Below are 24,831 nucleotides of genomic sequence, written 5' to 3' on the forward strand. Positions count from 1 at the left end.
TATTGATCTGCTTTGAGTGCGATCAATGGCTAAGACTCCACAACTGACTCGAGTAAAAAATAAAATCCAAATATTTTTGGGTGAAGAAATGAAGACATTTCTCTTAATTTGAAACCTAAATGATTGTACCCTTTACATTCAAAACATGATGCTAAACTCTACATCCCCTAACCAGGGGAAAGATCCTCCCTGAATCCCCTTGAGTCCCTTTAAGTACTTTGCACTTCTCAAAGAGGACAATACCTGTCTGAAATTTAAAAAAAAAGAAATACTGGAAATACTCAGCTGGTCAGACTGCATAAGAGTTAATGTGTCAGAACGAGGCCCTTCGCCAGAAAATGGAAGGAGAGAAAATAACGTGATGATCCAGGGAGACCAGGGGATATATCTCACAGGGTAAATCCCAAGTAGCATGGAGATTAGTTGCAAACAAGGATAATTGGTCAATGAGTGAATGGGAGCAGTTAGAGAGTGAGAAGAAATCAAAAGAATATAGTTAAAAGAAACAAGTCCTGGAAGAAATCAGGTGAAAAATCCCTTATCGCTTTGTCCTGCCACTCACCTCTTCTAGGTTTTTTCTTCCTCCACAATAATCAGTCTGAAGAAGGGTCTCGACCCAAAACATCATCTAACCATGATCTCCAGAGATGCTGCCTGACCTGCTGAGTTACTCCAGGACATTGTGTCTTTTTTGTGTATTAACCAGCGTCTACAATTCCTTGTTCTTATTCTCAAGAATCCCCACTTTTCTTTACAAGCCCTCTTCCTATTTATATATCCATAGAAACTTATAGTGTTTGGTTTTATATCACCTGCAAGTTTTCTCTTAAAATTCAATTTCTCCTTTCTTATGAATTGCTTTCATTTTTTGTAGTTTGATCGTAAAAGCTTCCCAGTCTTCCACGAGCCTTTGGTACTTTATATACCCTACTTTTCAATTTAACATTATTCTCTGCCTTGAAAATGGGAAGATTATCAAAGATAATATTGCAATGATGGGTGGATGTAAGAGAAGATACAAGACGCTGGAGCAACTCAGCGGGCCAGGCAACATTTGGGCAAAACACAACGTACTGAAGTAACTCAGTGGGTCAGACAACTTCTATGCAAAATATCAAGCACTGGTGGAGTGCTGAAGTTCTGTCTGAAGAAGGTCCCGATCTGAAACATCGCCAATCTATTCACTTCACAGATGCTCCCTTGTCCCGCTGAGTGACTCCAGCATTTTGTGTTTAGGCTGAATAATCCTCCCGCTTTTGAGCATTCATCTCATTTCTTACTTACCTCATGTACAACGGAAAGATCATAAAATAATTAATGATGACGTACACTATTTAACCTTTAGTAATTCATACCTGGCAAGCATTTAAAAGATCAGCTGGTGCTCCTGTGTTCTGTCCTAGTGCCCCTTGATTCTGGAGTAGATTTCTTACTGTCTCTTCCATCCTAGAACAAAGGGAGGAATTAGTTTTACATAGAGTTCCTTTTTTGGCTTGCCATCTTTTCTCAATTATTCTCTCCGTGTGTGTGGTTTCCCTGTGACACAAACTAGTTAAAAAGCCAAGCAGGCAGTCTTGGGTAATTGAATTTTGAACAAGCTGCTAAAGGCTACTATGAGTGAACAGAGGATCACTTTTTCTCTGAGTTTTCACTTCCTCCCCGTGAGTAAGTGCCAGGTCTCCACTTAGTGCCTTCCAACAGTGACATAATAGCAATCTGAAGACCAGTGAACATGGAACCAGTCACACTGGTTCAAGTCACTCCACTCAGCAGTAATTCATTGCAACAATTGTTCCCAAGTAGGAGATTGAATTTGTGCTTAGGTGAAGTAAGTCACATTGACAGGGTCTTTCACTTTCATCTGAATCGGAGAGAGGCATGTAAGATTGACACCACTGGAGTGCTTCGGGACACTAAAAAGTTTTGAATAAAAGCAGGATGCCAGATATTTAAAACACGCAATGAAACAAATTTTCTTGAAAAAAACATTGCCTTTTCCTTTACAATTTTCCGTTTAAACAACAATAATAAACGGAACCCTTTGAATTCACTGTGCACAAATGAGAAATAAATAATCAGCATCCATACAAATTCACCATCAATCTGCTGATAGCAAGTAGTCATCAAGTACAATAAGTCTCCATGCCCCTGAAATACCTGTGGTTTTACGTGCACCAATGTGAAATTTGTCTGATGAAAGGTATCATTTTTAACATGAATGGACTCACTCCTGTTTGAGTGCTTAAATTGTACATCAGGGATAAAATTAATGGTGTAACTGGAATTAGGATCTTCTATGGTTCTCTCAGTAACACAATCATTTACAGATGTCATTGTTAAATTATTAAACATCTAGTAATGAAATGAACCACAGAAAAAGCCATACATTTTTATTATTTTCCATCTTCAAATTACATTAAATTATTTTAACAGCATCTGCACTCCATGCAGCATACAGTGCAGCATCTAATTAGGTGAGGTTTCACTCAGATATAAAGTGAACAAGACCGACTAATCAACCACTTTCGTACAATTATCCAGTCGTTGTGCATGTATTTTGTTATGCAAAAAGCTCAAGATGAATAGTTTCACCATCTGTTGGCCAAATGTGAATCAGCATAAACCACATCTAATCTCCACTTCAGACAGTAGTACATAGTTTTATGTGACAGACTGGAACAACCCTTGCTCACAATCTGACCTTCATCATGTAGTCCGCAAATACCCCAAGAAGATCTATGTTTACCATAAATATTCCCAATGATTTAGAACAGCTGAAATGCACAGTAAATTTACAGTCTACATAACACAAAGAATTAGTCAGTATTCTCACAACCACAATTTGGAAAAGTAATTTTTGCAGTAATAAAAATGTTTATAATTACTTGCACTATAAATAAATAAACCAGATTTTAAAAGCACAGCATGATAAAATGTATACTTAGCAGAAGTGTAATCAGGAAAGTGTTCCCAAAAATACATGGATCTGAACAGCTGGAAGAGAAGCTCCCTGCAAAAACTCCAGGGTCAGGAGAGATCATCCCTGTTTGCAGAGAGGACATGAGAAAATAACAACTGGACACTTGCTTGTCATAGCATCATTTCATTTTCTCAATGAAGCCCCATAACAAGAGCTAAAGATGAATAATTCTGTCGTTTTTAATGGGGACATAGGCCAGGATCCCCCCCCCCCCCCCCAGGTAACTTGGGAGTTACCCAAGTTGTGAGATTCAAAATCACAAACGCTTTTGAGACAAATTCAGGCAAAGAAGTGTTTTTATTAAGTTCATATTCTGCAGAATAGGTGCCTCTCCTCTGATGTCCCCTAGAGGCACACCGAGGATCGGGATGTCTTCTATCTTTATACATTTCTTTTCACTATTTTCACACCCTCATCCCTCCCCATTGAGCTTCTTCCAACCATAACATAAAACCCAGATTCCCACAAGAACGTCGTGGAACGCCCACCCAAACTTCTACTGAAGTTACCTAGTCATCCTGGTAAACCCAGTTATTGCATTAATCCCAGGGAAATCCTGTTAAGCTGACTGCCTGGAGGAGGGAGGGGGGGGGGGGCGGGTAACTTGCTTGGACAGAGGGTGGTCTGAGAAGGTTCCTGGTATGAGATAACACCCACACAAACTATTCACTCTGCTTGTCAACTTAATTCTGGGATAGATGAGGACGATGCCAAAAGCTTCCTTATTTCTAAAGTATCTATCGTTTAAACCTAAAAGCTCACTGGAGTTAAAAACTACTGTTTTTAGTGGAATAAGAAATGTCTCAGTCTACACCATTCAAGTTCAGTACAAGCTTTGACAGCACACTGGATTTACAGTTTCTACAATGCTAAAGATGTCAAAAGGCACATGCATGCATACCATCAATTAGCTTCCACATGGATACAGTTCAAATCAAATTTGCCCGACTTGTTCCAATTCCTTCAACTCCATTTTCTTCCAACTTGAGTAATGTAATTTCTGCATCAAGCCAATTAGCGCATAAGGGAATTCCACAGTCTAACAGTTCTAATCTGTGTTCTCCATCAACATTTAATCTTTAGAAGTTACAAGAAATAGTGGTACTTATCCAGCCTGAAAGACATTTTTTGTTGCAGTTGGACAGTACAAACCTACACTAGAAAGAATATGGCAAATAATCAGAGAGGAATGAAGCATTTTTGGCTGGGATTCTCTTCTATATCGTTGGTCAGAATATAGACATATAACATATTGTAAAGAACATATTTTATAAAATTACCTTTTTTATATCTTTGAGACGTAGGCTTTGCTTTTTGGATTTGTAACTATTAATGAATTTTGATGGATTCTTACCAAGCAAATTGTGGTGACTATTTGGCACAAATTAATGAATCAAACTTATTGCATTGGAGAAATACTCTATTCACTTATTATTTGAACCATGAACTAATATGAACTTATCATGCTCATCATTCTTCCCAAGTAAATCAGATGGCAGGATGTATAGCTTCATATGGAGTTTAAAGTGAAGATCAAGAATAATACAGCACAGGAACAGGCTCTTCAGGCCACTTTCCTTGTTAAGTAACTTTGCTGGTATCTCACCAACACACAGCATTAAAACATTGAAAGAGGATAAGGGTGTGTGGTACCTGCATATCAAAAACCTAATTCAATCATAAACTATGTTTTAATCAAGGTACTGCCTTAGTGGCACAGTGACGCAACAGTAGAGCTGCAGCCTCACAGCGCCAGAGACCTTGTTCGATCCTGATGACGGATGTCTGTGAGGAGATTGTACGTTCTCCCTGTGATCACGTGGGTTTCCTCCGGGTGCACTGGTTTCCTTCCAAAGATGTGCAGATTTATAGGTTTATTGGCTTCTGTGAGTAGAATGTGAAAATGAGATAACATGGTGATAAATGATCAGCGTGAACTCAGTCGACCAAAGGGCCTGTTTCCACGCAGTATCTCCAAACTAAAGCTTAATCACTGCCTTACTGCCAAACAAACAATCTGGCATTCAAAAATAACTTTTCCCTGTATGGAGTTTCCTTCCTTCAGATTTTAATTAGTATGTAAGTTTTAAAAAGAAAACAGAGCCGTCATAAAACAATTATCTTCACCTTAGATATTTATTTTATCACTTTCTTTTTATCCCATTTTCTTTCCATCTTTTTATTCTGCTATCCGCACCTCATTTTTCATTGAATTAAACAATTCTAAATTAAATTTCCTTGTTTTTAGCACTAGTAAAAATCCTTCAAACTGAGTTATTACTTTCCCTGCACCAAGGTCCCTGAAGAGGGTGCTGCGTTACTCTGCAACTGTTAGTCATGAAGTAAAAGCCCTCGGAAATTGTGTGTGTCTATGCAAGTATAATGTGCAATGTGCATTCACCACTGGGTACAAACTCTAGGTTGAACTACCTTCAAAAGATCTCACATAATCTGCATTTACGACTGATTGTAACTTGGTAAACTTTAACATACTTGCCAATTTTTGTCTGTGGTGTTTTCAAGGATTTTTTTGCATGTAATTACTTCCAAAAAAAGTTTATAAGAATTGTATTATTTTAAGGAGAATGAACAATTCAATTGAAGCAAATATACCTACACTGAAGACACGAGAGATGCTGGAAATAACTGCAGATGCTAGAATCTTGCAGAGAACACAAAGTGCTGGAGTAACTCAGCTGGTTAGGTAGCATCTCGAGAGGACGTGAAGAGGTGATGTTTCAGGTCAGGACCCTTCTTCAAACTGACTGCAGTAGTGGAATGAGAGAACAAACTTTCCAGATTTCTCTCCCCTACACTCATCTAAAGAAGGATCATGACCTGAAATGTCACCTATTCAGGTCCTGCAGAAATGCCGCCTGACCTGCTGAGTTACTTTGTGTTCTACATACTTATACTGAATATTGTTCAATCAATGGTCTGGGCAGCCAGGCCAGCGAGTGAGTGGATTGGCTGAAGGAATGCTTTCTCCTAGGATGTGGGAAGTCAGGGGCACTGCTGGTGTCTCTACACCTGTGGGAACTGTGTCCAGATGCAGCTCCTCAAGGACCGAGTTAGGGAATTGGAGCAGCAGTTGGATGACCTGCAGTCCATCCGGGATGATGAAAGCTTCCTGGACAGGACCTACAGTCAGGTCGTCACTCCGAGAGTCCAGGAGGTGTGATGGGTAGAGACAGAAAGGGGATGAAGCGAGTGCAGGAGACCTCGGTGGAAGTATCTCTTGTGAACAGGTACACCCGCTTGGGAGGTGTCGGGGCAGACGACGCTTCCAGTCCAAGCGGCGCACAGGTCTGACTCAAATCCTAGCGTTGAGACATGACCTGCAAGACCAACGTCAGGCAGAGCCGTAGTGGTGGGTGACTCCAATGTCAGAGATGCAGACAGGAGATTCTGTGGCAACAGGCGAGACTCGAGGATGGTGTGTTGCCTCCCTGATGCCAGGGTCCAAGATCTCAGACAACTTCAGAACATCCTCGAGAGGGAAGGGGAGCAGCTGGAAATTGTTGTGCATGTAGGCACAAATGATGTGGGTAAGAAGAGGTAGGAGGTTCTGCAACATGAGTATAGAGAACTAGGCAGGAGGCTGAAAAGCAGGCCTTCTAGGGTGGTTATCTCTGGGTTGCTTCCAGTACCTCGTGCTAGTGAGGGTAGGGACAGGGTGATAGGGGATCTGAATGTGTGGCTGAGGAGTTGGTGCAGCAGGCAGGGATATAGATTTCTAGATCAGTGGAATCTCTTCTGGGGCAGGGGTGACCTGTACAAAAGGGACAGGTTGCACCTTAATCGGAAGTGGACCGACATTCTGGCAGGCAGGTTTGCTAGTGCTACACAGATGGGTTTAAACCAACAAGTGGGGAGGGGGGTGGAGTCAACAACGTGGGCGCATCTCCGTGCAGCTAGCGGGAAAGTGAGTGTAGGAAAGGTCATGCTTAAACTAACAAGGCAGGGGGGTGGGACCCTATGCACGGAGACAGAGGGCTATAAAAGGAGGACAGAAGCAAAAGGTAGGAGGGAGATAAGAAAAACAACCCTGAAAGCTTTGTGCCTTAATGTGAGGAGCATTCAAAATGAGTTGAATGCACAGTTAGTAGTTAAGGGATATGATGTAGTTGGAATTACAGAGACATTGCTCCAGGGTGACCAATGCTGGGAGCTAAATATGCAGGGGTATTCAATATTCAGGAAGGATAGACAGAAAGGAAGAGGGGTTGGGGTGGCATTGCTGGTTAAAAAGAAGATTAATGCAATAACAAGGAGAGACATTAGCTTGGATGCTGTAGAATCGGTACAGGTAGAACTGCGAAATAGCCAAGGGCAGAAAACTTGTATGGAGTTGTATACAGACCACCATATAGCAGTGGGGAGGTTGGGGTAGCATCAAGCAGAAGATTAGCGATGCATGTATCAATGGTACAGCATGGGTGACTATAGATAGGGCCAACCAAATTGATAACAGTGCTGAGGAGAAGGATTTTCTGGAATGTTTAAGGGATGGGTTTTTAAACCAATATGTAGAGGAACCGACGAGAGGGCAGGCCATCCTAGGATTAGTTAGCGATCTTGTTGTGCAAGGCCCCTTGGGCAACAGTGACCGTAACACGGTTAATTCAGAGACTGAGGTCCTGAACGTGAATAAAAGAGACTTTGAAGGTATGAGATGGGAATTGGCTAGGATAGACTGGCGAATTATACTTAAAGGGTTGACAGTGGAGATGCAATGGCAAAGATTTAAAGACCGCATGGATGAATTCCAGAAATTGTTTATCCCTGTCTGGCGAAAAAATAAAACTGGAAAGGCTGCTCAACCGTGAGTGATGAGCGAAGTCAAGGATAGTGTTAAATCCAAGAGGCATATAAATTGGCCAGAAGAAGTGGCAGACCAGAGGACTGGGAGAAATTTAGAACTCAACAGAGGAGGACAAAGGGGTTAATTAAGAGGGGGGGAAAAAAGCATGAAAGAAAGCTTGCGGGGAATATAAAAACTGACTGTAAAAGTTTCTTTAGGAAGGAAATGATTAGTGAAGTCGAATGTAGGTCCCCTACAGTCAGAGATAGGTGAATTTATAATGGAAAACAAGGAAATGGCAGAACAGTTAAACGAGTACTTTGGTTCTGTCTTCACTAAGGAAGACACAAACAATTGCCCGGAAATACTAGGGGACCAAGGATCTAGTGGGAGGGAGGTATTGAAGGGAATCCACATTAGTCAGAAAATGGTGTTAGGTAAACTGTTGGAACTGAAGGCAGATAAATCCCCACGGCCTGATGGTCTGCATCCCAGAGTACTCAAGGAGGTGGCCCTAGAAATCATGGATGCATTGGTGATCATTTTCCAATGTTCTCTAGACTCTGGATTAGTTCCTGTAGACTGGAGGGTAGCCAATGTAACTCCACTTTTTAAGAAAGGAGGGCGCGGCGAGAAAACAGGGAATTATAGACCAGTTAGCCTTACATCAGTAGTGGGGAAGTTTATTGAGTCGATTATTAAAGATGTTTTGGCAGCGCATTTGGAAAGCAGTGACGAGATCGGATAAAGTCACCATGGATTTATGAAAGGGAAATCATGCTTGACTAATCTTTTGGAATTTTTTGGGGATGTTACAAGTGGAATAGATAAGGGAGAGCCAATGGATGGTGTGTATCTGGGCTTTCAAAAGGCCTTTGACAAAGTCCCACACGAGAGATTTGTGTGCAAAATTAGTGTATATGGTATTGGGGGTAAGGTATTGGCATGGATAGAGAACTGGTTGGCAGACAGAAAGCAAAGAGTAGGATATAATGGGTCCTTTTCAGAATGGCAAGCAGTGATTAGTGTGGTGCCGTAAGACTCGGTGCTGGGACCCCAATTGTTTACAATATATATTAACGATTTAGACGAGGGAATTAAATGTAACACCTCTAAGTTTGTGGATGACACAAAGATGGGTGGCAGTATGAGCTGCGAGGAGGATGCTATGAGGTTGTTGGGTGACTTGGATACTGTCTGGTTGGCTGCGTAAAGGCACATAAGCTCCCACACACAAAACACCAGAAAATCTGTAATCTGTTTTAACTGAAGATGGCACAAAAAGCTGGAGTAACTCAGCAGAACAGGCGGCATCTCTGGAGAGAAGGAATGAGTGGCGTTTTGGGTCGAGACCATTCTTCAGACCATATCCTAAATTCAACTATTTCTTAACATATAATTTCCCATATGAAGAGATAAATCAGATGGTAGCAAATACATTTCCCAGCCGTGACAAGTATTTACTGCTCAACCCTTTCGTTTCTTTTACCTGGATATTGGGCACCTGAAAGTATACTGTTTCAACAGGGAAATTAGGTCTGCTATTAGTGGAAATATTTTGTCATTGAATACAAAAAACAAAGCCAAACAAAAAAATTAAATGCAGGGGGAAATGCAAATTTAAAGTGTGGTGTTTCCTAGGTACCATTTGCAATTTTCTTCAGACATTCAGGCATGAACTAGAAGCTGTAGAAGCTAATGATCGCAAAATAAGTTATTCTTCTTCCTCAGCAGTCCATTGGGATTGAGGATAACTTGCTTCCATTCCAGTTCTGGGGAGTTGAATATGGTTATGTGTAATGTCCACTGCATACCAAAGAAGTGCACCAAAGAAGGCAATATGCATATTCCCCAACTGGAAACCATGGATGGATTGCAAGGTGGTCCAAAATGTAACGTCATGTGAAGCAAACCCAAGCAGAACAAGAAAGTTATCTACGACCTTTGCACAGCCATAAAGAATGCCATGAGGGAATTCCAGACCAAGCTGGAGTCCTATGGCAGTGACACAAATACCCACAGACTAGAGCAAGATTTGCACACTATAACAGACCACAAAATGAAGTCGAGCCTTATCAATGGCAACAATGGGTCCATCCATTTCTGTGCCTCCTTTGAACAGAAGGTCTGTGGAAGAACGTACATGTGCCACTAGTCTTGGGTGCATTCGCATCAAAGGTTACTATGGCAGATGCAATATTGCCCTTCATGAGAATGAATTATAGGAAAGCAATTGGCCCAGATGGAGACCCAGCTGTGACCTCAAGACCTGTGCAAACCTGCTGCTATTCACAGACATCTTTAACCTCCCACAACTCCATTCTGAGTTCCACGTTTTCTTCAAGAAGACCACTATTATCTCAGTGCCGAAGAAAAGTAAGGTTGTGTGCCTTAAAGACTATCATACAGTGGCTCTGACATCAACCATCATGAAGTGCTTCGAGAGACTGGTGAGGCCCCACAGAGTGAGCATCTCTGCCTCAATTTTACCAAGATGAAGGAGTAAGTTATTGACAAGAAAGTGTGGTGGAGTGTATGCCCCAATTGGCTTCAATAGCATTGAAGTGGAAATGGTTGAGAGCTTCAAGTTACTTGGCATTAATATTACCCACAATTTTTTGTGAACCAACCAAATTGAAGTGACAGCCAAGAAGGCACGCCAATGCTTTTACTTCCTCAGAGATTGAGTAAATTCAGTACAATCCAAGACTCTTACAAACTTCTACAGATGCAGTGGGGTGCCACAGGGATCTGTGTTGGGTCCACTGTTGTTTGTCATGTACATCAATGATCTGGACGATGGCGTGGTAAATTGGATTAGTAAGTATGCAGATGATACTAAGATAGGTGGGGTTGCGGGTAATGAAGTAGAGTTTCAAAGTCTACAGAGAGATTTATGCCAGTTGGAAGAGTGGGCTGAAAGATGGCAGATGGAGTTTAATGCTGATAAGTGTGAGGTGCTACATCTTGGCAGGACAAATCAAAATAGGACGTACATGGTAAATGGTAGGGAATTGAAGAATGTAGGTGAACAGAGGGATCTGGGAATAACTGTGCACAGTTCCCTGAAAGTGGAATCTCATGTAGATAGGGTGGTAAAGAAAGCTTTTGGTGTGCTGGCCTTTCTAAATCAGAGCATTGAGTATAGAAGTTGGGATGTAATGTTAAAATTGTACAAGGCATTGGTGAGGCCAATTCTGGAGTATGGTGTACAATTTTGGTCGCCTAATTATAGGAAGGATGTCAACAAAATAGAGAGAGTACAGAGGCGATTTACTAGAATGTTGCCTGGGTTTCAGCAACTAAGTTACAGAGAAAGGTTGAACAAGTTAGGGCTTTATTCTTTGGAGCGCAGAAGGTTAAGGGGGGACTTGATAGAGGTTTTTAAAATGATGAGAGGGATAGACAGAGTTGACATGGAAAAGCTTTTCCCACTGAGAGTAGGGAAGATTCAAACAAGGGGACATGACTTGAGAATTAAGGGACTGAAGTTTAGGGGTAACATGAGGGGGAACTTCTTTACTCAGAGAGTGGTAGCTGTGTGGAATGAGCTTCCAGTGAAGGTGGTGGAGGCAGGTTCGTTTTTATCATTTAAAAATAAATTGGATAGTTATATGGATGGGAAAGGAATGGAGGGTTATGGTCTGAGCGCAGGTATATGGGACTAGGGGAGATTATGTGTTCGGCACGGACTAGAAGGGTCGAGATGGCCTGTTTCCGTGCTGTAATTGTTATATGGTTATATGGTTATATGCACCATAGAACGCAGACTGTCAAGTTGCATCACAGCTAGGTTTGGGAACAGCTCTGCTCAAGACCACAAGTAATTGCAGACAGTTTTGGATGTAGCCCAAACCAGCAAACAAAGCAGAATCCCAACATGGACTTCATCGAAACTTCGGTCTAACTTGCCCATGCCAACCAAAATGCTCCATCGACACTAGACCCACCTGTCCATGTTTGGCCCATAACCCTCTAAACCTTTCCTATCTATGTAACTGTCCAAATATCTTCTAAATGTTGTTATAGTACCCACCTCAACTACCTCCTCTAATAGCTCATTCCATATACCTACCGTCCTCTGAGGGAAAACGTAGCCTCTCAGGTTCCAATTAAATCTTTCCCCCCTCACCTTAACCCTATGTCCTCTGGTTCTTGAACTCCCTACTCTAGGTACAAGACTGTGCATTCACCCTATCTAGTCACCTCACAATCCTATTAATTGTTTAAACAATCACCCTTCATCCTCCCATGCTTCAAGGAATACAGTATAGTCTTTGCCTGCTGGCTCTCCCTATAGCTCAGGCCCTCAAGTCCTGGCAACATCATCATAAATCTTCTCTTTCCAGCTTAACAACATCCTTCCTACAGCACAGTGACCAAAACTGAACACAACACTCAAATTGTGGACTCACCAACCACCACCTATGCACATGGCTGATGGCTTTTTGTTGTTGTTATTATTACTATAGAGTGTTCCGAAAACAGTACGAGCATATAATATATTTATTGGTTCTAATTGACTTGTAGTTCTAGTAAAGCATCATTGATATGACATATCATATGTCTTTGGATATGTCCTGGACGTTTAAATCAACAATTGTAAGTTAAAGTACACTTTCTTAAACTTCTATTAAAAAAACAATAAGATAACCATTTTGTGTACCAATAAGATAACCATTTCTGTTTGGCCAGTTCTTGTCTGTTAAAATGTAGGCAATGAATTTGAAAATAGATCTCTGGTGTAAGTGGGCCTTTGCAGTGACCTGCTCCATTTTAACCAACATGGCTGCCTAAAGGTTTGTTAAAATAAAGATTTCCCATTATGTTAATGGTAATAACATCCTCCTCCTTAATACACATTCCCAGGAATTCCTGAAGAATTACATACAGCATACATACAATAACAGGAGTTATAAATTACATCGCTAGTGGACAAATGAGGAAAAAAAGGGGAAAATTAGATATTTAATTAGGCAAATAATATAAATTATTAAGCTTTACAAACCTGAATGAGTTACAGAAAATAAACTGTTCAGACTGAAGCACAACTCGTGAACGTTCCTGGCTCCATTTGCATGTGTACAATGTTGTTTTCACTACTTCTTTTAACTGACTGAAAATTCCCAGATCATGAAATTCTTTAAGGCAGGTGCAATCTGCCAATGGAATGGCAACTTCAGGTATTGGAAACAGATGTCATGTGGAGACTTACAACTAAATTACAGCAAGCAGAATACCTCTGGGGTACATAATGTGAAATAGACATCCACTGGTAATTTTGCAAGTCTTAGAGAACTGAGACAGCCTTCTTCGACTGCTCAAACCAAAACAGCAAAGCATTTCTAGCAAAATTTCCTGAGATTTAAACACTTTCTTGAAAGCTTTCTCATATATACATCGGAAATACATAGGATATTTTTTTATATAGATTGTGTCAGATCTTGAACGCAGCTTAAAATATTTAATATTAAAAAAAAATAAACAGATCTAGAGATTACCACTAACTTTCTATAATTTACATATTGCAAAGTGCCACATGTGTTCATATTCCAGCATCTTTTGAAGTCCATAACCACTTTTATATGTGTTGACTTTTCTCTGCATCAACATAAAATCAAAATCTGAAGCCATTACACATTCAAAATCCCACCATGAAAATAGAAAACAGTTTTTAGAAAATCTCTGGTGGCACTGTTTGAATCAAATAGAAACTTTCAAGGAACTACTGATGCTGGGTTACACAAAAGGACAAAACGTGCTGGAGTAACTCAAGGGGTCAGGCAGCATCCCTGGAGAACATGGATCGGTGATGTTCTTCATCAGTCTGAAGAAGAGTTCCGATCCAAAATGTCATCTACCCATGTTCTCCAGAGATGCTGCCTGAGCTGTTGAGTTCCTCCAGCACTTTGAGTCCTTTTTAGAATAGGAGTAACCTGGTTTTGCAAATTGGTGAAGATGTACAGTTAGCTTTGAAGGTTAGTAATTGTGTCAACATTCAAAATTATACTGGATAGTTGGCTAAACAGGTAAATATGGAAATAATAAATGACTTAAATGTTTTTGTCAATGTGGAGAAACCTGTATTCACCACTCACTTACCAACTGAGTCTGTAGTTAACTTTACAAAAAGCTGTATCAATGAAGGTAGCTCTAATATGGTCAACAGGACATCACATGGCTTGGCCTGAGAATGCCACTCTCAAAGAAATGTTGACAAGATCCCAATAGCTAGCCTTTATCTGTGTACTGTGGATGTCTTGATTGCAATCATGTAGTCTTTTCTTTGACAGGATAGCATGCAAACAAAAACCTTTCACTGCACCTTGGTAAATATGGCAATAATAAACTAAACTAAAGGCACACCTCTCAGCTTAGTTAGGTGTCAAAACAATCAAATCATGGAATGTTCAAGATTTTCACTCACATTCAGATACATTTATCAGATTAAAATGTAGTTACTGTATCAAATATTTTAAACTTTTATAAACAAATGCACTTAAACTTAATTTATTCTAAAATATAATAAACTTAAAAATTACCTCTTCCCTCACAGACCTCATTATCTTCCATTGAATATTGTGCACCAAAATGAATATTAGACAGATGATTTGGTAAACATTACACCACCTGTATAATTTCTTTTAAATGTTCTCTCTAAATCTTATAACAAAATGTGTGATTATTTTAATCTTGTTTTAAAGGGCAGCTCAGTCATGCAGTTCATAAAGGACACACACATATTTGACTGACAGTAACTCATAACCTTCCTCTACTTAAAATTTTAGGAAGTGCTGCGGTTACATTTTAAAGAGCTGCGGTTACATATTTATATGTAAATATAATTGTGTGGATATATTTGATTCAATGTTAAAGCGTCTACCAAGGCATAGTTTCCTGCAGACCACACAGGCACTCAAAGGTTTGTTGTTCTACCTAACTTTGCTTTACAATCTGTGCTTTCAAGAATTATTATTTTGAGCACCAGAGCCCTCTTCTCAAACTCAACGAGTCACGTCAGAGACACTAATGTTTAGCCACACCCAAGTAAGTTATTTCTGCAGGTACCAGTGGTGACAGAGTTTCTGTCACACCACGCTATTGATGGACAGCACATGATGTCCAATGTACAGACTCATTTGTCACATCTCGTAGAGTATTTTGGCGGATCGAGACAAGTCGATCGTTTAAATTAAGTTTTATCGTAAAACGGTTAAACTAACGATGGGTCTCACACAACCAACAAAACTGATCCAGCCACAACAGTGGTTTAGAGCGGCTGCAGGGGCATCGCCCAGAAAGCGCGCGAAACCCAACCCCTCCCAGTGTCACATGCCCGAGGCACCGGGCCGCAGGGTTCGACTACCTGCGAGCACCAGCAGGTGCCGCTACAGTATCCGATTTTCTTTGAGATTCCCGGCCCAGAATTTAGGAGGAAAATAGCTGGTACATTAATTTTTACTTATTCTAATTATTTAGAATGCATCACTCTGTAATTATTTCAAAACAATATTTAAATAATTTTGATTTTATTACCTGTTTTATGTATTTTAAATAACTCTGAATATTAGATTTGCCTCCTGTTGAAGTCTGTCAAAGGTATTCAGGGTAGGACCTTGTCTGATGCCCACCCACCAGTCAGACCTTGCATGGTCTTGCCAGACATCAGCCAGGTACAAAGGGAGGGTCAGCTTGCTGAGCTCTCCGCAGGTGGTCCAAGCAAGTGCAGGTGGGTGGGATCTGCAAGCAGTGAGTCCAATCCAACTCAGTTTAGTCCGTCAGCTAAACGGAATTAAAATCTGAAGGAAATGTTACTTCACTATAGATTCAAGAAATTATAAGGAACGATTGCAAACATAAAGCACATTATGTAGCTGCCTACAACAATGGACAACACATTGGCACAGCTAGTTGAGCTGTGCCTCGCATCTCCAATGAACTAAGTTTAATGCTGACCTCTGGTGCTATAAACATGGGGTTTGCACACTCTTCCGGTGGCCATGTGGGTTTTCCCTGGTCCTTTAATATCCTCGACATCCCAAAGATGTGTGAGTTGGGATGTTAATTTTGCACATTTGTGGCTCTGTTATAGTCAGAGAGTTATGACAATGTGCAAAATAAAAAGGGGATTTATGTACAAGAGTGCTTTGTGGTTGGCACAACTGTGAGATGAAGGGCCTGTTTCCTTGACCCATGCTGCATATTAGTTGCAAACTCCATTCATACATTGTAGAACATAAAACAGTACAGCACAGGAACAGGCTCTTCAGCCCATGTCTGTGTCGAACACGATGTCAGGTTAAACTAATCTCCTCTGCCTGCATGTGATCCATATCTCTCCATTCCTTGCATATCCATGTGCCTATCTAAAATCCCCTTAAATGACATTATTGTATCTGCCTCCACCACCACCACCACCACCACCACCACCACATTCCAGACACCCACCATCTTCTGCGTAAAAACCTGCCACACACATCTCCTTTAAACTTGGGTCCTTTCACCTTAAAACTCTGGCCACTAGTCTTCGATATTCCCAATCTGAGAAGGAGGTTCTGACTGCCTATTCTAACCATCTATGCATCTCATAATTGTATATACTTCTATCAGGCCTCCCTCCCCCAGCCTCTGCACTCCAAACAAAACAATCCAAGTTTGTCCAAAATGTTCATTTAACTGACACCCTCTAACCCAGGCAGCATTCTGGTAAATCTCTTCTCAATCCTTTACCCAAGTCTCCTCTTCCTTCCTGTAACGGGGTGACCAGAATTCCACTTAATTCCACTTAATTGCTCATTTAAATAATTAATGATTTTTTTTTAAAAATTCAATCATTAACATACATTAATTATATATTTTTCTTCAGGAAGGGAACAGACGTGGCACTGTTATCACTAAAGTGTATCGTGTTGTGCAGCATATCGCACACATGTGAAGTGTATCGCGTGTGTTAAATAAGTAAGGTTTGAGCCCATCAACTTTATGAACTCAAATGAAATAAAATTCAATATGCTATCAGTGTAGGATGTGTTTATCTTGCAGCAAAGTAAACAGTCAAAGTCTTTCATTGGAAAATACCTATTCATACATCTGGCGAGCAAAACGAAAATTGGAAGACTATTTTAAAGTGATGTAATGGGAAATTTGCCACCAAAATTATATCAAATATTAGAGCAAAAAAAATCCACAAAATGTTCCAGTAAAAAATATTGCACTGTCCAACAAAATGTCAATGCGGTGCTGGAGTTCAGGAACTAGTGAACAGCATCATAGTGTGGTTGCAAGCAGTTCAATTGTGCACTTGACCCAGTTCCAGATTACCTACTGGAAATTACTGTAATTTATTTCCCCTCACAGAACAGGAACAGAAACTGTACAGAGAATTAGTTATTTTCATGCATATGCCAGTGATTAATTTAGTGACATGTAGTGACATTGGATGTGGAGTGCACATCCATTCTTTCCATTTGTTTTAAAACATAATTTTGAACACAAATTGAGGAACTTGTATTAGTAGAGCCCTTTTCACATTACCCTTGAGATATCCCAAAATGCCTTCAAGCTAATGAAGTATTTTTGAAGTGTGAAAGAAAGACAGACTTGCGTTTATTTAACACCTTGCATCACTGTCAAAGCCAATGATGTAATTTGGCAGTGTAGTCTATGTTGTAACATAGGAAACTCAGTAGCTAGTGGGCAGGTACAGTAAGCTCCCACAGACGGCAATATTATAATCATCTATCAATCTGTGCAGAAAAGAAAAATAATTGACCAAAAGGGTAAGATAAGCAGATAAGAGCTACTGTCTCACAGCACCAGAGTTCGATCCGACCTCAGGTGTTGTCTGTGCAGTTTGCACATTCTCCCTGAGACAGTGTGAATTTCCTCCTACACCCCAAAGATGTGAGGTTTGTAAGTTAAGTGGTCTCTGTAAATTGCCCCTATGCGTAGAGAGTGGCTGTAAAAGTGTGATAACATGGAACGAGTATGGATGTGTGATCGATGGTTGACGTGGACTCCATGGATGAAGGCCTGCTTCCAAGCTGTATCTTTTATTCACTTCAAAGATAGACACAAAAAGCTGGAGTTAAAGCTCTGTCCCACAGTACAAGTTAATTCCAAGAGCTCTCCCGAGTTTGCCCTGATTCGAACTCGGAGATTTACGGTAATGGCCACTCGTCGGTACTTGGGGCTCTCGTGGACACTTTTCAACATGTTGAAAAATCTTCACGAGTCTTCCCGTGCTTACCTGCCGTTAGCGAGTCTTCCCGAGTACCTGCCGTTACCGCTAAGAGACGTCCCCGAGCTCCGACGTACCCGCTACGTTCATTCTCCGTGCTTACCACGAGTTTGATTTTTTTTAAACTCAGAAGATCTCTTGGAATGAATTTGTACCGTGGGACAGGGGGCTTTAACTCAGCGGGACAGGCAGCATCTCTGAAGAGAAGGAATGGGTGACGTTTCGGGACGAGATCTTTCAATTCAATTCAATTTAAGACCTTTTCTCGGAAAAGCTGATTTCAAGTGTGTAGTGGACAATATCACTAAAAACCTGATTTTTTATGTTGTGAAATCAAACTCTGAGACTTTGTTAGGAATCCATGCATGCCAAGACCTGGGACCGGTTTCCTTCGGACGCGCTGTTCACAAGCTACGCCCATCTGATGAACCGACACAAATAACCATATAACCATATAACCATATAACAATTACAGCACGGAAACAGGCCATCTCGACCCCTCTAGTCCGTGCCGAACACATAATCTCCCCTAGTCCCATATACCTGCGCTCAGACCATAACCCTCCATTCCTTTCCCATCCATATAACTATCCAATTTATTTTTAAATGATAAAAACGAACCTGCCTCCACCACCTTCACTGGAAGCTCATTCCACACAGCTACCACTCTCTGAGTAAAGAAGTTCCCCCTCATGTTACCCCTAAACTTCAGTCCCTTAATTCTCAAGTCATGTCCCCTTGTTTGAATCTTCCCTACTCTCAGTGGGAAAAGCTTTTCCACGTCAACTCTGTCTATCCCTCTCATCATTTTAAAAACCTCTATCAAGTCCCCCCTTAACCTTCTGCGCTCCAAAGAATAAAGCCCTAACTTGTTCAACCTATCAGGATTTGTTTGACGACAAACTGGGCAAACTGCCAACAACTTACAAGATCACTATTGACCACGATGTTGTCTCAGCAATCCATGCCCCTCATCGTGTAGCCCATGCTATGTTGTCCCCGCGTACCCCATGCTATGAGTGACAGAATTCAAGCCGAACTTAGACACATGGTGTCCATGGGGGTACTGGCTGAAATAAGTGAACCCATAGACTGGGTCTCCACCATGGTTGTTACAAAAAAGAAAGACAAAGACGAGCTCCGTGTGTGCATTAACCCAAGGGACCTAAACACAGCTATTAAACGACCACACTACCCGATAAGGACCATCGAAGCGTTGCAGCTTAAATCAGTCGCGCAACAGGGTGCTCAGTACGAGAAGCCAAAAGCTCGTTTTGGCAGATCCCTCTGGACAACGCATCCTCAAAACTGACCACATTTGCCACACCATTCGGCAGATTCAGGTTCCTCAGGATGCCATTTGGAATTAACACAGCCAGTGAGGTTTTCCAGAGAGCTATGGAACAGCTGTTCACAGGTCACCCATGTGCCAACATCGTTGACGACATTCTAGTGTATGATCGCGACCTAACGGAGCACGACTCAAACTTAAAAATGATTCTAGACAGAGCACGTGAGATCAGCCTAAAGTTCAATCCAAAGAAGTGCAAGTTCCGTGTCTCAGAGGTTACCTATGTCGGACACGTGTTCACCAGCGAAGGGTTAAAACCAGACCCCAAAAAGACTGCAGCCATCAACGAGCTGCCTGCTCCCACAGATGTGAACAGCCTTCAGCGTTTTCTGGGTATGGTCAACTATCTGAGGAAGTTCATATCCAACCTCAGCGAACTAGTCTCGCCACTAAGACAACTCACTCACAAGGACACTGCCTGGGCCTGGTACCAGCAACACCAGCAAGTATTTGACTCTTTAAAACTGCAGCTGGCCAGCGCCCCCACCTTGACGTATTTCGACCTCATGCGGCCGGTCACTATCACCTGCGATGCCTCGCAATACGGTTTAAGCGTAGCCTGCCTGCAAACAACATCCGACAGTACCGTGCTACCCGTATCGCACGCCTCTCGAACCATGATTCAGATTCAGATTCAACTTTAATTGTCATTGTCAGTGTACAGTACAGAGACAACGAAATGCAGTTAGCATCTCCCTGGAAGAGCGACATAGAATATGATATCAATAAATAAATCTGTTTACATGCATAGTCATAGACTTCTTTTTTCCTGTGGGAGGAGTGTCCGGGGGGGGGGGGGGGGGGGGGGGTGGGGGGTGATTGGCAGTCTCCGATGTACATTGTTGAGTAGTGTGACAGCTGCAGGGAAGAAGCTGTTCCTGGACCTGCTGGTCCGGCAACGGAGAGACCTGTAGCGCCTCCCGGATGGTAGGAGGGTAAACAGTCCATGATTGGGGTGAGAGCAGTCCTTGGCGATGCTGAGCGCCCTCCGCAGACAACGCTTGCTTTGGACAGACTCAATGGCGGGGAGCGAGGAACCGGTGATACGTTGGGCAATTTTCACCACCCTCTGCAGTGCTCTCCGGTCGGAGACAGAGCAGTTGCCATACCATACTGTGATACAGTTGGTAAGGATGCTCTCGATGGTGCAGCGGTAGAAGTTCACCAGGATCTGAGGAGACAGATGGACCTTCTTCAGTCTCCTCAGGAAGAAGAGACACTGGTGAGCCTTCTTGACCAGAGTTGAGGTATTGTGGGTCCAAGAGAGGTCATCGGAGATGTTGACCCCCAGGAACCTGAAGCTGGAAACACGTTCCACCTCCGTCCCGTTGATGTGGATGGGGGTGTGCGTACCGCCCCTAGACTTCCTGAAGTCTACAATGAGCTCCTTGGTCTTCTTGGAGTTAAGGGCTAGGTTGTTGTCAGCGCACCATGCTGCTAGGAGCTGGACCTCCTCCCTAGGCCGACTCATCGTTGTTGCTGATGAGGCCAATCACCGTTGTATCATCTGCATACTTGATGATGGTGTTAGTACCATGTACAGGTGTGCAGTCGTAGGTGAAGAGGGAGTAAAGGAGGGGGCTCAGTACACAGCCCTGTGGAACGCCGGTGTTCAGGGTGAGGGTTGAAAAGGTGTGCTTGTCTAACCTAACAGACTGGGGTCTGTTGGTTAGAAAGTCCAGTATCCAGTTGCAGAAGGGGGGGGTGTCGATGCCCAGGTTACCGAGTTTGGTGATCAGTTTAGAGGGTATAATGGTGTTGAATGCTGAGCTGTAATCGATGAACAGCATTCTTACGTAAGTGTCTTTGTTGTTGAGGTGGGAGAGGGCGGAGTGAAGTGCCGTTGAGATGGCATCCCCCGTACTCCTATTCTTGTGGTAGGCAAACTGATAGGGATCCAATGTGGGGGGTAGGCAGCCTTTGAGGTGTGCCAGGACCAGCCTCTCGAAGCACTTGATGATGATGGGGGTAGGTGCAACTGGGCGGAAGTCGTTGAGGCTTGCTCCAGTGGTGTGTTTTGGCACTGGCACGATGGAGGTGGTTTTAAGGCACGTGGGGACAACTGCTTGGGCAAGTGACAGGTTGAAGATGTCAGTCCAGACGTCTGTCAGCTGCGCAGCACAGGCCCTGAGGACGCGCCCGGGGATGCCGTCAGGGCCAGCAGCCTTACGTGCATTAGTCCTACTCAGCGCCACGTACACGTCGTAGGGGGTGAGTGTGAGGGGTTGGTGATCAGCAGGGAGCACAGCCTTGATGGCTGTCTCTAGATTGTCCCTGTCGAAGCGGCCATAGAAGTGGTTAAGCTCCTCAAGGAAGGATTCGTCACTGGATGTGGGGGTGGTGTTGGTGGGTCTGTAGTCTGTGATGGCCTGGATGCCTTGCCACATGCGTCGGGGGTCGGAATTGTTGTTGAAGTGCTCCTCAATCCTGAGCTTATGGCAGTGCTTGGCCTTCTCCCATGTGGCCAAAGGGATCAGGGGGTATGGAGAGAAGGCAGGTACAGGATACTGAGTTGGATGATCAGTCATGATCATATTGAATGGCGGTGCAGGCTCGAAGGGCCGAATGGCCTACTCCTGCACCTATTGTCTATGTCTATGTTTCTTGATGCCCCTCTTCAGGTTAGCCCTAGATGAACTGTAGGCTCGAGCATCGCCTGACCTGAAAGCGGTGTCCCGTGCTTTCAGCAGTAGCCTGACCTCACTGTTCTTCCATGGCTTCTGATTCGGGAATATGGTCACCCGTTTGAGGCGAGCAGTGATATGCCCAAATTGGAAAGGAGCTGCTAGCTGTCATTTTCGCATGTTCCAAGTTCAGAGACTTTATCTCCGGGAAAACTTTTACAATTGAAACCGACCACCTGTGCATGCGCTGCGTGAATAGGCTTATTCAGGATGATGACCAGCGGTTGGTAGTCGGTTTTAATTGTAAACGCTGAAGGCTGTTCACCACCTAGTCCTAGTCGATTCCTATTCCAATTGGTTTGAACTTGACCTGCTGCCTACCATTACGTCTGAGATGGTTATACAAAAGCTTCAGACATTTTCCTCTATTCGGTGTACCGTTTGATTGCAAACTGACAACGGAAGACAATTCACCAGTCAAGCTTTTAAGTACTTTGCAAGACAATAGAACTTTCAGCATGTCACCAGCAGCCCCGAATACCCTCAATCCAACAGCCTCGCTGAGCGTGCTGTCAGGAGCGCAAAGCAGCTAATGGAATATTCACATCTTGCCAAATCCAATGTCTACCTAGATCTGTTAAACCTAAGAAACATCTCCAGGGATTGTGTCCTGGGCTCTCCTGCCCAGCACCTGATGTCTCGCACGACGAGGCCCCAGCTCCCCGTTGCCCAGCAACAGCTGGAGCCCCAGGTGCTCAAACCAGCTGCGGTCCAGAAGCGTATTCAGGAAAAACATGATGTCCAGAAGTGCTCCTATGACAAGTCGAGCAAATCACTTAAACCTCTGCTGCAAGGTCAAGTGGTTCGCCTGCAGATGGCAGTTGGATGTACCAGACTGGGTTTCGTTGAGGGACCATCCAAGGAACCTCGTTCCTACATTGTCAACGTCGATGGTGCTCTGTACCGGCGCAGCCGTCAACATCTTCTGCCCGTGACTGAGCGGCGACCAGCTCCTCCGGTTCTCATGCCCCGCCGTTGGTTTTCAAGGTTTTCATGCATTCCCCGTGGCGTTCAGATCCCTCATTCCCCAGTGACCCGGGACCTGTATGCTCACTCCGCCGTTCATCTCGGGGTACCTCGGCTGCGTTCTCATTCTCGGGTTCTCCACCACCCAGCCCTACTAACTCTTCCGGAATGGAGGGGGAGAGGTTTACCGCACGTGCTCGGGTCGGGTTAGTAGACCGCCGGACAGATACGGCGAGTATGTTTAACCGCATGTATTCCAACAACTGCTTAACAAATCTTTCCTCTATGGGGAAGGATGTAGATTGGTTATTGCATGTGAACCAATCAGAATAATGTACTACCACTAACTCCACCTTATTGAACACTTCATATTAACACTCACTTCCTATATTACGTAGTCGCACTAGTGGTAGAGTGGAACTAACATGTATTGTACTGTGCCATTATGACTAATGATTAAAGCTGACTTAAACACCAGACAGTGTCGGTACAGTTGTTTACAATATCTATCCATGTTAATTTCTCAATCCTTTTCTCTCTATTTTTGTGATCGTATTAATCATGCACAAAATAAGCAAGATACATTGTCCAAACAAATGAAAGTATTCAAATATGAATTCAAATGGTGATTTACAACTAATTAAGATGCAAATTAAAATCTTCAAATTATTTATTTAATGAATAACTCATGTAGAAATAGAATGTAATGGCTGAGCTTAGATGAGCACAGGGAAGGATGATGGACTGAAGGAGTCTTCAGAGAAAGGCCATGGAGGGATTTGAACAGAAGGACAATTTATTTTCATTGTGATGTAGGTCACTGAACACTATTTAAACCTGATGTGGTATGAACGCCACAGCAGAGTTCTGGGGTAAGATGTAATTTACAGGGAATGCGTGGTGCACAGAATGAAAATATTCAAGCCTGAAGACAATAAGTTTGATTTTCCTCAAGTACATTGTTGAGCCCCACAAAAGAGGCATCTGCCATAAGCTAAATAACTATAACCTTTGTGATTTAGCTTGCAAATCATTCCTATATGCTGCTTCTTTCCCCGCCACTTCCCACGTCCCACCCCCCACCCCAGCCCACTAGTTCCTTTTCCTTCAACATTATCACCTGATATTTCAGTGCCCAAGAGTCTGAAGAAAGGTCTCGTCCAGAAACATCACCCATTCCTTCTATCCAGAGATGCTGCCTGTCCTGCTGAGTTACTCCAGAATTTTGTGTCTGCCCAAGATACTTATCCTATCATGTATTTTTTATAATTGAAAAGTAAAATGTAGTTCATAAATTGGTAGAACCTTAGATGATACTGAAAAATTAACAATTGTAAATATTCCTGTAATTGCTTCGGATAATAGATGATTTACTACTTACAAAACATGAAAAAACCTTACATTTGAATGTACGAATTCTAATTCAAAACAGATGTTAAAAACAAGATGAATCATTCAGTGAATACTGGCTAAATAAAACAAGTATTTTTCATTATTTGTACAAATGAAGTCACATAGAGAGTGACTAAATATCCTGTTTTGCTTCAAATAATCAAAACAGAATTTTCCCATATTCAGATTTAGTATTTATTCAGGATTAAAGATTTTTATCTTCATAAATTCTGTACTTGTGACTTGCAAGGATTAATTAAAAACCTAAAATCCATTATATTACAGCAACAGGGTATGCTTATCATCCTAATCATTTAGTCCTACTTAAAGGCTTTACACAAAACATGTAAATCTACTTTATTATCAAAAACTAATTGGTCTCTTTTTTAAGGGATTTTCTAATTAGTGAATGTT

The 24,831-nt window shown here is 42.4% G+C and overlaps 1 protein-coding gene across 8 annotated transcripts in view; it reads right to left on the reverse strand.

Annotated features, from left to right (window-relative positions):
• nckap5 (NCK associated protein 5) overlaps nucleotides 1-24,831 on the reverse strand; it is a 486,547-nt gene that overhangs the window by 291,014 nt on the left and 170,702 nt on the right. For 6 of the 8 annotated variants that reach the window (XM_033024638.1, XM_033024643.1, XM_033024642.1 and 3 more), the window contains one exon: nucleotides 1,356-1,446. The exons of 1 other annotated variant lie outside the window; for it this stretch is intronic. In XM_033024638.1, coding sequence (XP_032880529.1) covers nucleotides 1,356-1,446 — 91 coding nt within the window. Of the gene's footprint in view, nucleotides 1-1,355; nucleotides 1,447-12,792; nucleotides 12,982-24,831 lie in introns of those variants that run through there. One more of the 8 variants, XM_033024641.1, reaches the window with a different exon arrangement.

This window comes from Amblyraja radiata, chromosome 7 (assembly GCF_010909765.2).
Source record: "Amblyraja radiata isolate CabotCenter1 chromosome 7, sAmbRad1.1.pri, whole genome shotgun sequence".
Taxonomy (NCBI): domain Eukaryota; kingdom Metazoa; phylum Chordata; class Chondrichthyes; order Rajiformes; family Rajidae; genus Amblyraja; species Amblyraja radiata.